Source organism: Brienomyrus brachyistius, chromosome 1, assembly GCF_023856365.1.
Source record: "Brienomyrus brachyistius isolate T26 chromosome 1, BBRACH_0.4, whole genome shotgun sequence".
NCBI lineage: Eukaryota > Metazoa > Chordata > Actinopteri > Osteoglossiformes > Mormyridae > Brienomyrus > Brienomyrus brachyistius.
Genome location: NC_064533.1, coordinates 54189615 through 54204182, shown reverse-complemented (window position 1 = coordinate 54204182; position 14568 = coordinate 54189615). Strand labels below are relative to the sequence as shown.

Genomic DNA, 14568 nt, shown 5'->3' with positions numbered 1-14568 from the left:
ATGGTCTGCTGCTCTGCACTTTAACCCCAACGGTGCTGATCTCAGTGTAAATGAAGGAGACTCCCTTAGAAGGAGACACTGTGGTCTTTGGTGGCCCAGAATAGACTTAAATGTAAAGCAAATGAGCCCTGCAATGGACTGGCATCCCATCCAGGGTATACCTCTGCCGTGTATGTTGTGGGATCCAGGCCCCGATGACACTGACCAGGACTGATGGAAAGATAGATAGATGGATGGGTGGATGGAAGGATGGATGAATGGACAATTAAAAAAAATAATTAGTTTGATGCTGTTGTGAAATCATAGTGAACTCTGGACATTAGTCAAAAAGAGCCAGCCTTTAACGACACTATGACCCAGAGCAGAGACGGCCAGGATCCCGAAGGGCATCTTTCCCATTTTGGCTCTTTCCTACTTTCGGCTGTGTGCAGAGCTTCAGGGAATGAAATAGGCTGACGTGAACACAGCTCCTCTTAGAGCCAATGTTCTATCATAGGAAAACGGCTGTGTTTGTTCTCAGATGTGGCCTCTCCTCGGTTTGTCTGTCCACTGCTTCCCCTTCATTCATTTTTCATTCCCCTTTGGCTCTTCATCCTTTTCACATATTATTTTTGTCTTTCGTTGTGCAAAAGAAAAAAAAAACATGCCACAAACCAATCAGAAATGAGAACGCACCAGGAAACAATTTGAGAAAGAGAAAAAAACCAGGAAGCAAATTGGGAATGATAGCCAGGAAGTGAAGAGGGAATAACAATGTAACCAGTAGGTGAATCGGGAATAAAAACAAACCAAGAAGCCAACTGGGAAATCGGGAATGGGATCGAGTCAGATATCCAGTTAGGAATGGGAACAAGCCAGGAAGCCAATCAGGAATGGGATCGAGCCAGGAAGCCAATCAGGAATGGGGTCGAACCAGGAAGCCAATCAGGAATGGGGTCGAGCCCGGAAGCAAATCGGGAATGGGATTGAGTCAGGAAGCCAGTTGGGAATGGGAACAAGCCAGGAAGTCAATCGGGAATGGGAACAAGCCAGGAAGCCAATCGGGAATGGGATCAAGCCAGGAAGTCAATCGGGAATGGGATCAAGCCAGGAAGTCAATCGGGAATGGGATCGAGCCAGGAAGTCAATCGGGAATGGGAACAAGCCAGGAAGCCAATCGGGAATGGGATCGAGCCAGGAAGTCAATCGGGAATGGGATCGAGCCAGGAAGTCAATCGGGAATGGGAAGGAGCCCATAAGCAAATCGGGAATGGGAACATGCCAGGAAACCCAATGAAAATCTCACAGATGACATTTAACAAACAATGATAGTTAAGGTGATAAGAATACAGTGCACATCAGCACAGAAACCATTTATAAAGTCATAAACAAGACCATTTTACTGGCTAATTGTGAAGCAGTAGCTCTACATTAATTTAATGTGGAAAGTTTGTTTTCATGCTCCCAAGGCATGCACTGTAATTACAGCGATGGTCATCAATGCTTAATTGAGCCAAACAGTAAAACTCATTTTCTGAGGTTAATAAATTGTGCTCATCTGGTCCCTAATTGTGGCACCAAAGGGTTCTATGAGTTCAATAAGACTGGAGTGAGGGGGTTGGGGGTGGAGTGGGGGGTTGGGAGGTTTGGGGACGGAGTAGGGCAGACCTCGTCAGAGCCATCAGTGCAGTCGTCGTGTCCATCGCATCGCAAGCTGACCGACACGCAGCCTCCGCTGACACAGCTGTACTCATTCAGCGAGCAGGAGGGGGCATCTAGGGAAGGTAAGAGAAACACAAACACAGGTCAAAGGTCAGGCTCCTCCTCCTTACAGCACCATCCCATTCCAGGTCTCAGTGTTTCACTGAAGCACTTTTACAGTGGGACACCAGGGCACTTCCTAGGACTTGCACAGAAAGTCATCTGGACGTGTGTCCAAATTTCCACACACCCTTTTCTCTGTGGTGGAAGTCTCAGAATGATTCCATCAAACAGCCCTTCATGATGAGGCTAGCGTATCTCCGAGGCCCCAGCCACCTACGGGCCTGAGGTCAGTGTATTTCTGGTGTCCCAGCCGGCTACAGTGTGAGGTCAGTGTATCTCCGAGGCCCAAGCCAGCTACAGTATGAGGCCAGTGTATCTAGAGGCCCCCGCTGGCTACGGCGTGAAGTCAGTGCATCTCTGGCGTCCCAGCCGGCTACGGTGTGAGGTCAGTGCATCTCTGGCGTCCCAGCCGGCTACGGTGTGAGTTCAGTGCATCTCTGGCGTCCCAGTCGGCTACGGTGTGAGGTCAGTGCATCTCTGGCATCCCAGCCGGCTACGGTGTGAGTTCAGTGCATCTCTGGCATCCCAGCCGGCTACGGTGTGAGGTCAGTGCATCTCTGGCATCCCAGCCGGCTACGGTGTGAGGTCAGTGCATCTCTGGCGTCCCAGCCGGCTACGGTGTGAGGTCAGTGCATCTCTGGCGTCCCAGCCGGCTACGGTGTGAGGTCAGTGCATCTCTGGCGTCCCAGCCGGCTACGGTGTGAGGTCAGTGCATCTCTGGCGTCCCAGCCGGCTACGGTGTGAGGTCAGTGCATCTCTGGCGTCCCAGCCGGCTACGGTGTGAGGTCAGTGCATCTCTGGCGTCCCAGCCGGCTACGGTGTGAGGTCAGTGCATCTCTGGCGTCCCAGCCGGCTACGGTGTGAGGTCAGTGCATTTCTGGCGTCCCAGCCGGCTACGGTGTGAGGTCAGTGCATCTCTGGCGTCCCAGCCGGCTATGGTGTGAGGTCAGTGTATCTCTGGTGTCCCAGCCGGCTACGGTGTGAGGTCAGTGTATCTCCGAGTCTCCAGCCAGCAATGGCATGACGTCAGTATCTCCGGGGTTCCAGCTGGCAGCAGTGTGAGATCAGCATATCTCCAAGGCCCCATCAAGTTATGGTGGGAGACCAATCTGGAGGATTCAGGCTCCGCAGGATTTTGCCAATATTGGCATACCGGCGGGGGCGGCATGGTGGTGCAGTGGTTAGCACTGTTGCCTCACACCTCCGGGTACTCCGGTTTCCTCCCACGGTCCAAAAACATGCTGAGGCTAATTGGAGTCGCTAAATTGCCCATAGGTGTGCATGTGTGAGTGAATGGTGTGTGAGTGTGCCCTGCGATGGGCTGGCCCCCATCCTGGGTTGTTCCCTGCCTCGTGCCCATTGCTTCCGGGATAGGCTCCGGACCCCCCGCGACCCAATAGGATAAGCGGTTTGGAAGATGGATGGATGGCATACCAGCCTCATAAGCTTCACGTAACTGGCTCCACGGCTGCATTGTGAAAATGGCGGTGGTCATATGACCGCCAGGGAACAGTGAAGTCAGGTAAAGGGGCTTCTGTCAGCTAACACAGACGTACTTTGTGAACAATCGCTGAGCATGCATCCTACTTCAGCTGAAAATAATTCTGTCTCCAAGCATAAGCCTGAGGCTATTTTTTTTTTAGGACAGCACAAACACATGTCCGACACAGAGATCAGCTAGGTGCCTGAAGCCTTCAAGCTCGCTGCTGTCTGGAGGTCCACACCCTGCTGCCAAGGGTCTTTTTCTGATCAGCTGACCATGGGCCAGCAACGGGGGAGCATCTACAGACAGGTATTCAAACTCCGGAACTTTCTGCAGAGGGGCCATTTGGCAGGTCATGGTCCTCATTTGATTTATGGAGATTTTTTCCATTCCATTAAAGGCAGCGTGTGAGAGAAGTGCATCCTTTGGCACTTAAGCTTTTAACCGAACCTTCCTGCCTTAATTAGAATAACTCACTGTCCTCGGGAACTTTCAGTTTAGTGTGGAGAAACACAGAGACGGAGCCAAAATTCTGTACATAAACTCTGCTCCTGCTTTAGGGGGAGAGGGGGCCTGTTTCCCAACCAAAGGAATTATTAAGTGAGACTTCAGTAGTGCTGTGGAAAAGACTACGGAGTTATATTCATTACTGTGATATTTGACTGTAAGATTAGCCTGAGCATAGAGCTGTAACAACAATCCAATTTGCTCCGACTGGCTGATTATATCCACTGCAGGAATAAAACAGAGACATTAAAATAAAGTTATTGGACTGAACAGCCATCATTAAAACGGCAGGTGAGATGTGAGCTTCGTCTCACAAGACAGTACAGCATGTCATACAAACAGGATTAACGGCACAAAAGCTTTGTTATAAAAAACCCATAAGCATTAATAATCAGGGATAGTACAGAAAGGGCACGGTGTTTAAGAACGGGCAGATTATGGGTTTCCTAGGGCCATGTGAACCAACTGTTTGAGGTAAGCCATGCAACGCATCTCCCCACCCCCCAAAAAAAAACACACACACAAATTTCTCACCCCCACCCCAAAACATGCACACCCCTGCCAACTATGATGGTAGAGGAGAATCCTGGGGTTAGGAGTCAGCAATCTGCAGTATCCCACAATACTGTGCGACTCTGGGTCCCATGCTGTGAGCTTTATTTACACTGCTGGTTACAAGCTAGCCTGGGGTGGCCTGGGGGGCGGCTTTACCGAGGCCCTGGCAGTTGGCCTCATCCTCGCCGGTCTTGCAATCCTCCTGACCGTCACAGAGCCACTTGAGGGAGATGCACAGGTTGTTCAGGCACTGGAACTGGTCTGCAGAGCAGCGAGTCTCGCAGTCTTTCTGCAGATAGACCGGGGTGGGGTGGGTGTCAGGGTTACATTGACAGGTAGACAGGCGGTCAGGCTCAGGAACTTGGGTCAGTCACATGTTTAGCACAGTGAGAGCAATTACAAAACAGCCCTATTTGCACCTAAAGGGCCATATCTCAGAGTCTGCTAATGACCCACAGTGCCATTCCCTCCTGTTCATTTACTCCATGATTACAGCGAATAGTGGGGAATATGCTTGTCTGTCTTGGTCGCCCCTTGGCAGGCCCACGAAACAGCCTCCCTGGTGGTTGGGAGGCGGGGAGGGAGGCTGCCTCCTCCGCTGAGCAATGACACAGGAAGCTGTCACGGCACCACAGCCACAGAGTCGCTCACAGTAGAATCAGAGAGAGCACACGGACCAGAGAAGCTGCAGGGTCTTTAAGAAGCATTCTGGAGCATTGCCCGCCTATCAGGTATCATGTTACACACAAGCGCGTCGGCCTTCTCAGGACAGAGAGAGATTCGCTGACTCCCCTTCACGCTTGGTTTTTAAACCTTGGGGATGAGGTCTCAGGCCATTGTGCCAAATTGCAGACTGATAGCAATGGGGGCTGGTCCTGCCTTAGATGGACATTAAGAGTATGAGTGTTTATTTCCTCACATTCAGGAAGGGTTAAACAAATAGTGCCGAGTTTTTATCGGAGAAAAGCAGCATCAGCGAGAGGGCCGGGGGGCTGTACGCTCACAAGCACCACATGCAGAATGGAGTTCAGGACCACGGACAGCACCCTGCCTGAGGGCTGAACAGCATGAGGTACTGAAAGCTAAAAACAAAACCTGCTCCATGTGACTAACTCCAGTGACAGGAACACTGCTGCATTTTGTTTGGTGAGCTTGGTAAACCTGGTGACTGTCCATCTCTTTGCCGAGTCTTGAGGAATGCCGCGCCTGCTTAATCGTTTTGTGAAATCCTGTAAAACAGTCTAAAAATGTGGACGATGTCTAGCTGAATGGTTGGCAGGAGGCGATATTTTGGATATGAAACAGCCAATTTTGGCACCCAACTTAGGTGACAGGAGTTCCACCCTGTAATGGTTTGTACTGGTCACACACAGTAGGCTTTCCTCTCACGGGGATATCTGGATAAACTCAAGACCATGATCACCCACCTCGTCGGAGCTGTCGATGCAGTCGTAGTCCCCGTCACAGCGGAAGCGTGAGGAGATGCATTCTCCATTGGAGCAGACGAAATCCTTCGAGCTACAGGTCACTGGCTCTGCATTTATGGGGGTAGAATAGAGGGTCTGAGACTCTGCAAAGTAGCGGAACATTCTGCGTGCCCGATGGCGTGCTGCGGGTCTCTAAGCGCATTACCGAACAGCACAGGCACAAACTAAGATGGCCAGATAATCTACCACCGCATATTCACTCGTGTGTCTAACAGGATTGTGATCATGCCGCACTGATAAGCCTGCCTAATTGGTCGCAGATGCCTCGGACACCTGGCAGGAGGTGCTGTCATGACCAAAGGAGATGCAGTGGAGTCATTCACTCCAAATGGTGGACCCTATCAGAACAGATGATAAGACTGCTAGGGTGTGGGCGTGGCCTCGCTCCCTTGGCTTCTGCAAGACAAGCAGGAAGTAGGTATGGCTTTGGTTCTACTTATCGTAATAAAAGCACCAGGAAGTGGGTACGGCTTTGGTCCTCCTGGCTACAGGAAAACCACCAGGATGGGTGTGCGGTTTTAGTTCTCCTTACTGTAATAGGACCACCAGGATGGGTATGTGACTTTGGTTCTCCTTACTGTAATAGGACCACCAGGAAGTGGGTGTGGTTTTGGTTCTCATTATTGTAATAGGACCACCGGGAAGTGTGTGTGGCTTTGGTTCTCTTTACTGTAATAGAACCACCAAGAAGTGGGTGTGGCTTTGGTTCTTCTTACTGTAATAGGACCACCAGGAAGTTGGTGTGGCTTTGGTTCTCCTTACTGTAATAGGACCACCAGGAAGTGGGTATGGTTTTGGTCCTCCTGGCCTCAGAAAAACCACCAGAAAGTGGATGTGGCTTTGGTTCTCTTTACTGTAATAGGACCACCAGAAAGTGGATGTGGCTTTGGTTCTCTTTACTGTAATAGGACCACCAGAAAGTGGATGTGGCTTTGGTTCTCTTTACTGTAATAGGACCACCAGGAAGTGGGTGTGGCTTTGGTTCTCCTTATTGTAATAGGACCACCAGGAAGTGGGTGTGGCTTTGGTTCTCCTTATTGTAATAGGACCACCAGGAAGTGGGCATGGTTTTGGTCCTCCTGGCCGCAGATAAACCACCAGGAAGTGGGGTTGGCTTTTCTCTTCATGCTTCTATGTGAATGTGGCTTTGCCCCTCCTGGCTTCCGGACATCTTTCTTTGTTCTGCTTTACCTGCTACATGTCTACATGTTTGTGTGCTATACTGAGCATTTGGTACATTTACAAGAACTAGCTCTCAGTTTAGGGGAGCGTTTTCCCACCTTGATTAAACGAGTGGTCTGGCGCACTAGGGTGACCACTCTGAGCTTGCAATGACAAATATAGAGGGAAGTAATGCCCACCCCCATTTACCCCCGTCTGCTGGCTTGAGAACAAAGAATGCCTATTGGTGAGTGAAAACAAGATATGGTGTAGAGTACAGCCTTATTGCAGCCCAAATATGATGTGCGGTAAGATCCGGGCAGAAGAAGAGAGATCCGGGCAGACGGAGAGAGATCCAGGTAGACATGCAAACGCCAATTAAAAAAATTGTCATATCTCCATGTTTGTGGGGAGCACTGAAAGTGAATATGTACCTGAACAGATGGAGAAAACCCAAACAGCAAAGATAAACCCACAGGTCTACAAGATCTGCAACATGCTGTGCTGTCTACCAGTGTTTCAAAACCATTGAACACATATTTGCTCATTAAAATGGTACAGTTTCCACCACGGTTTCCTGCCGTAATCGTCTTTTGGATTTGAAGTAATGTAACCAGTCAGGTGGAAATCAGGATATTTAAATGCAATTAGATGTTCGGTTTGGTGAATGGGGCCCCAGTGAGCTGAAATAGCCCGTGAGGTCTTGGGCCAGACAGCTCTCTGAAGGGGAGGAGCTTCAGCTTAATGGGCCCCCCGCTTGGGACACACATGACACCATTAACTACAGCAAATCGGGGGTTTGTGGGAACACAGGAATGCAGCAGAAAGGTAGGCAAGAAGTTGTCACAGCAGCGGCGGGGGCAGGGATGGGCTCTTACTGCAGTTCTGCTCGTCAGAGCTGTCGCCACAGTCATTCTGAGTGTCACACCTCCAGTGGTCCGGGATGCAGTTGTTGTTCTTGCAGCGGAATTCATGGGGCCCACACGTTTTCTCATCTTGTGAGAAACAAGAATAAACAAACAAAGAAAGAAAAACACATAAATATTAATGTCCCACAGCAGTGCCGCCATCCATAATCGCCATCGTCTCATCGCCCGGGTTTGAGAATAATTTGAGGATAAAGCAGTCATTGACAGGTACGCAAGTAAGCACGCGATGCAACAAATTCTCTAAAAACCATGCGATCCAGCTGTAAATAAAGCAGGGCCATACCACACATGCATCATTAGTACCCTGGTGGCCACTCTCTGAAGTGGATTACCCTGAAGTGGGAGGTGTGTTCCCATCAGTGCTAACATACCAAATAAAGATGCTAAAGGCTTTAACTTTAATAACGGGCTCCTCCTTCGGCTCCTGTTTTATCCAATGCGGAAGCCACTTCCCAGAAGCACAGGGCACAAGACAGGAGACACCCAGGACAGAAATTTGCTTGACCACAGAAATACACACATACACACGGTAAATTTAAAGGAGAATGCCCAAGGGAGAGCCATGGGGGAACCTTACACCTCCTCACGCTGAGGCGGGAATCATACCCCCAACCCTGACACCACAGTTCTCCCCACTGCGCGATGAGTTTATCATGTATTTATATAAACTGATATACTGAGGGCTTCTTTAATTCAGCTTATATAAGTAAGCCCAGCAAACCCCTCAGTCCTGCATTATTCATCCTTATCTGTATTCGATGTGTATGTTTGGTTTCCTAATGCTGTAAACCAACATTGAAATTTAACCTGAATTCACTATTAGAGGGCCTAATCCATCTATCAGGACAGGGGATAAATATATAATACATTATTAATCTCCACATCACTGTGCCATGCCTGAGTGCTAATTCGCAGTCTTAATTCAAAATTAACTCAATATCAATGTGATTTTGGGCTGAACGGAAATATTAAGTTTTCGTCTCCCTAGAGCTCCAAGGCTTCACTGACTCTGAAGAGCCAGTCAGGTAGCATGGAGTTATTCATCTCTCTGGGGGGGCTTGCAAAACCACACAAGCCTATAAAAATGACCTAGAAGCATCTACACATAAACAACCCCAAACCAGAATCTTAACTGTCTGGGAGAGACATCTCACTCCTTTCCATTTAAGTATGCAGGGGCGGGATTGTTGTTTTTGGGGCTTGACTCATAAAGTCAGTTTGGGGCCCCCACCCCCTTAGTGTAGTGCATGTCTGCAGCCAACAGGGGGCCCTCAAACCTCAGAGTACCACGCAAATATGTGCTTGTGCAAATGGCTCCGGCTGCAGACCTCACCTGTTACTAAACCTCCTCCGTCAGTAAATCTTGTCTGAGAGTAAGAAAATGACGTAAATGTCATGCACAGAAGTCTTGTGTTAGTGCAGCTTTTACGAATACAGTGTTAAACTAAACAAAATACTAAAGCACATCCACAGATTAATTTTGAGGTGCAAATTAAATCACACGTGGAGTAATTTACGTCTGATGATATCAGTTTTTTGTTTATTTTGCTTGATTCATCGATGTCAAATATTAAGTTTTCTTTGCATTTAACTATGCATAATACAAAGTGAATATGAAAATAATCGCTTCATAGTCCTACGTACATCGTTTCCATTGTCTACCATAAATGTGTCTATCGTGCATTCAAGTCCTAAAGATCACACATTGAAATGTTTTGATAATGATGGCTGAATTTGTGATGTCTGATTATTTTGTCTTACATTCATATGGATGCACAAATAAATATGGAAGTCGGGATTTCTGCCAGCACTGAAACCTTGTGAGATCTGTTGCAAATATTCATTCAAATCTATTTCCCCCTTTGTATACCAACACTATTCAAACCCGCACCTGCACCTTCCAACTATGAAGCTTGTGCAATGATATTTTATTAAGAAATAATAATGCAAACACCAAGAATATTATTTTCCCACTTGCACGTACCCTGTACTCTAGTACCCATGTAGTTTTAATAATTAATAAACAAATATTAATTAAATAAATCTTTCACCAGGAAACCTGTAATACACGTTACAACAGTAAACCAAATTTTTTAATGGAACAATGGGAAACAGATGGTTCATACACGGTGATCATGTATAGCGAACATATCTTTTGATATTAATAGTCCTTAACTGGCAAAAATGTTTTTAAACAAGATCATAGATAGTGAGTATTTTAAAACAATGTTCATAGAAGGTGATTAATGAAGTCCTTCACTGCTGAAATCGTTTTACACTTCATTAGATGCTCAGTCGTAAAATACGTAATGTTTGCAGGGAGAAAAGGCTTTTAAAACAATATAGGCAGTGGTATAGTCTTAGGAAAAACTTTTATAAAATACAAAATCCACAAATCCAAGCGTGAGATACGCATCATTTCCTTAACCTCAGACAGGACTTACAGGTCTGCTCACAGGTAAGATCTGCAGCCAAACCCTTCTCAGTCTGAGTGGTGGTAATCACCGCTGTTGTCGGTGCGACTGACTACATTGTTGCATGTCCTTGTCACGGTCACACATGTGTGCTGTAACCTTAGCGTGTTTGTAGGCGGTCAAGGCCAATTAGCATAGAAAACGAGATGCGGCATAGAAAAGTCAATCAAAGGGCTAAACATCGCTTTAAGCAGATGGGATCAGGCACGAGTATCGCGTCAAATCGATGGTAGTGAAACGCTACAGGCGATGACCTTACAAACCAGCCGTAGCTAGAATAAAAAATAAACTTTCATTTACATATCGAGCTAAATCGACCGTTTAATTTGAAACAAAGGCACGATGTCCAAACTCTCTATGTGCCGAGCACGTCCTGGAAGATGCTCGGCAGAAAACGTCCTGAGTCAGGAGTTTGTCCCGTCAGATTCGATTTGCTAAGTTTCGCTAAATGTCATGTCATGTCAAAAGGCCGACCTGATTAAAAGAAAAACCTCGAGATATCACAGCAGTTGCCCGGCCTGCTGGTTGCAGGAAGGCCTCTCCAAAAACCCAATTAGGCCTCCACTAAAGAGAGCTGAGAGAACACCTTTCATTGTGCGTCATTCCAGCTGGGAGAGACTGTCTGACATTTCTGTGCAGTTACACTGCTGCATGCCGACAAATTAAAAAAAAAAAGGACACTGTGAAATTTCCCTGCGTGTTAATTACTGAAGTTTTACACTTCGGGCCGAAGAGGGGACGGAACATCCCCATATCACTAAAGAGGGCCGTCAGCATTTGCAGCGAACACCCATTAAACATGTATCTGTAATGTGCTGCCAGCCCTGCATCGTGTTTAATACGCTCCGATATGTCCAGTTTTAAATTAGGCACCATCAAGAAGAGATTCCCAGTTGTAATAAATGTTATATTTCACAGAATGAAGTAAGAGAATGCCTGACTTACTTTTTTATGACTGAAGTCCAGCCTGGAACCTGTTAGGGTGCCCTGGAAAATGCCCGTCTTAATGAAGTGCACACAGCTCTACGTGGGGCTATTAAGGATTACTGAGAAAAGCAGGCAAAGCAGAAACTAGGCTTTTACGAGCCATGGGAGGCAGGATCACCGTGAGCTCCGTCAGTCACTGGTTACTTTAACCCAACAGAAAGCAGTCCTGAAAAGCCTGTTTTTCTTCCTAAATAACAGAACAAGCTAGGATTTCAGTATCGTCTAGGATAGTTTTCTCGCTGCTCATTTTTTCTCACGGTACTTTCTGACTTATGGTGACCAGTTAACAATGCCAAGTGGGGAGGGCGAGGGTAAAAGCTCCATCCCATGACACCACGGTGTAACAATAACTAGTTGGTTAGCTGCGAGAACATATAGTAATCATAAAATGATCTGTGCTTGGGTGGGGTGGGGGGGGGGGTGGTTAATGCTCTTTAATTCTCAACTGATGGACACTCTGGAAGCACAGACCCGAATGAAAGCTCCGTGAAGCGGGCGACTGTGTCGTCAAGATGTGAGCCCAAATACATGAGGTTGCAGAAGGGAGGCCCTGTCAGTTCAGAAGAGGGATGCTGGCTCTGCAGAGAAAGGGGAGCAAAATATGCAGGCACACATGCCTGCATGGAGCTTTACATTTCACACGCAGTACAGGGATTTGCACCTTTACACTCTACACACAGTACATTCATATGCACCTTCACACTCTACACGCAGTACATTCATATGCACCTTTACACTCTACACGCAGTACAGGCATATGCACCCTTACACTCTACACGCAGTACATTCATATGCACCTTTACACTCTACACGCAGTACAGGCATATGCACCTTTACACTCTACACGCAGTACATTCATATGCACCTTTACACTCTACACGCATTACAGGCATATGCACCTTTACAATCTACATGCAGTTCATTCATGTGTACCTTTACACTCTACGCGCAGTACAGGCATATGCACCTTTACACTCTACACGCAGTACATTCATATGCACCTTTACACTCTACACGCATTACAGGCATATGCACCTTTACACTCTACACGCAGTATATTCATATGCACCTTTACACTCTACACGCAGTACATTCAAATGCACCTTTACACTCTACAACCAGTACATTCAAATGCACCTTTACACTCTACATACAGTACATTCATATGCACCTTTACACTCTACACGCAGTACAGCCATATGCACCTTTACACTCTACACGCAGTACAGGCATATGCAGCTTTACACTCTATATGCAGTGCATTCATATGCACCTTTACACTCTACACGCAGTACAGGCATATGCACCTTTACAATCTACACGCAGTACAGGCATATGCACCTTTACACTGTACGTGCAGCACATTCATATGCAACTTTACACTCCACACACAGTACAGGCATATGCACCTTTACACTCTACGCACAGTACATTCATATGCACCGTTACACTCTACATGCAGTACATTCATATGCACCTTTACACTCTACACGCAGTACATTCATATGCACCTTTACACCCTACGCGCAGTACATTCATATGCACCTTTACACACTACGCGCAGTACATTCATATGCACCTTTAAACTCTACACGCAGTACATTCATATGCACCTTTACACCCTACACGCAGTACATTCATATGCACCTTTACACTCTACGCCCAGTACATTCATATGCACCTTTACACTCTACGCGCAGTACATTCATATGCACTTTTACACTCTACGCCCAGTACATTCATATGCACCCTTTACACTCTACACGCATTACAGGCATATGCACCTTTACAATCTACACGCAGTTCATTCATGTGCACCTTTACACTATACACGCAGTACAGGCATATGCACCTTTACACTCTACACCCAGTACATTCATATGCACCCTTTACACTCTACACGCATTACAGGCATATGCACCTTTACAATCTACACGCAGTTCATTCATGTGCACCTTTACACTATACACGCAGTACATTCAAATGCACCTTTACACTCTACACGCAGTACATTCATATGCACCTTTACACTCTACATGCAGTACATTCATATGCACCTTTACACTCTACACGCAGTACATTCATAAGCACCATTACACTCTACACGCAGTACAGGCATATGCAGCTTTACACTCTATATGCAGTGCATTCATATGCACCTTTACACTCTACACGCAGTACAGGCATATGCACCTTTACACTCTACACGCAGTACAGGCATATGCACCGTTACACTCTACATGCAGTACATTCATATGCACCTTTACACTCTACACGCAGTACATTCATATGCACCTTTACACTCTACACGCAGTACATTCATATGCACCTTTACACCCTACGCGCAGTACATTCATATGCACCTTTACACCCTACGCGCAGTACATTCATATGCACCTTTACACCCTACGCGCAGTACATTCATATGCACCTTTACACTCTACGCGCAGTACAGTTATATGCACCTTTAAACTCTACACGCAGTACAGTTATATGCACCTTTAAACTCTACACGCAGTACATTCATATGCACCTTTACACCCTACACGCAGTACATTCATATGCACCTTTACACTCTACGCCCAGTACATTCATATGCACCTTTACACTCTACGCGCAGTACATTCATATGCACTTTTACACTCTACACCCAGTACATTCATATGCACCTTTACACTCTACACGCAGTTCATTCATGTGCACCTTTACACTATACACGCAGTACAGGCATATGCACCTTTACACTCTACACGCAGTACATTCATATGCACCTTTACACTCTACACGCATTACAGGCATATGCACCTTTACAATCTACACGCAGTTCATTCATGTGCACCTTTACACTATACACGCAGTACATTCATATGCACCTTTACACTCCACACGCAGTACATTCAAATGCACCTTTACACTCTACATACAGTACATTCATATGCACCTTTACACTCTACATGCAGTACAGGCATATGCACCTTTACACTCTACACGCAGTGCATTCATATGCACCATTACACTCTACACGCAGTACAGGCATATGCACCTTTACACTCTACATGCAGTGCATTCATATGCACCTTTACACTCTACACGCAGTACAGGCATATGCACCTTTACACTCTACACGCAGTACAGGCATATGCACCTTTACACTCTACACGCAGTACAGGCATATGCACCTT

General features: G+C 46.8%; 1 protein-coding gene across 6 annotated transcripts in view; it reads right to left on the bottom strand.

Moving 5' to 3' along the window:
* Positions 1–14568, bottom strand: part of LOC125746278 (low-density lipoprotein receptor-related protein 1B-like) — a 279046-nt gene that overhangs the window by 26464 nt on the left and 238014 nt on the right. For all 6 annotated transcript variants that reach the window (XM_049020071.1, XM_049020079.1, XM_049020089.1 and 3 more), the window contains 4 exons: positions 7875–7991; positions 5776–5882; positions 4505–4637; positions 1648–1754 (listed from right to left, as the gene is read on the bottom strand). In XM_049020071.1, coding sequence (XP_048876028.1) covers positions 1648–1754; positions 4505–4637; positions 5776–5882; positions 7875–7991 — 464 coding nt within the window. The remainder of the gene's footprint in view (positions 1–1647; positions 1755–4504; positions 4638–5775; positions 5883–7874; positions 7992–14568) is intronic.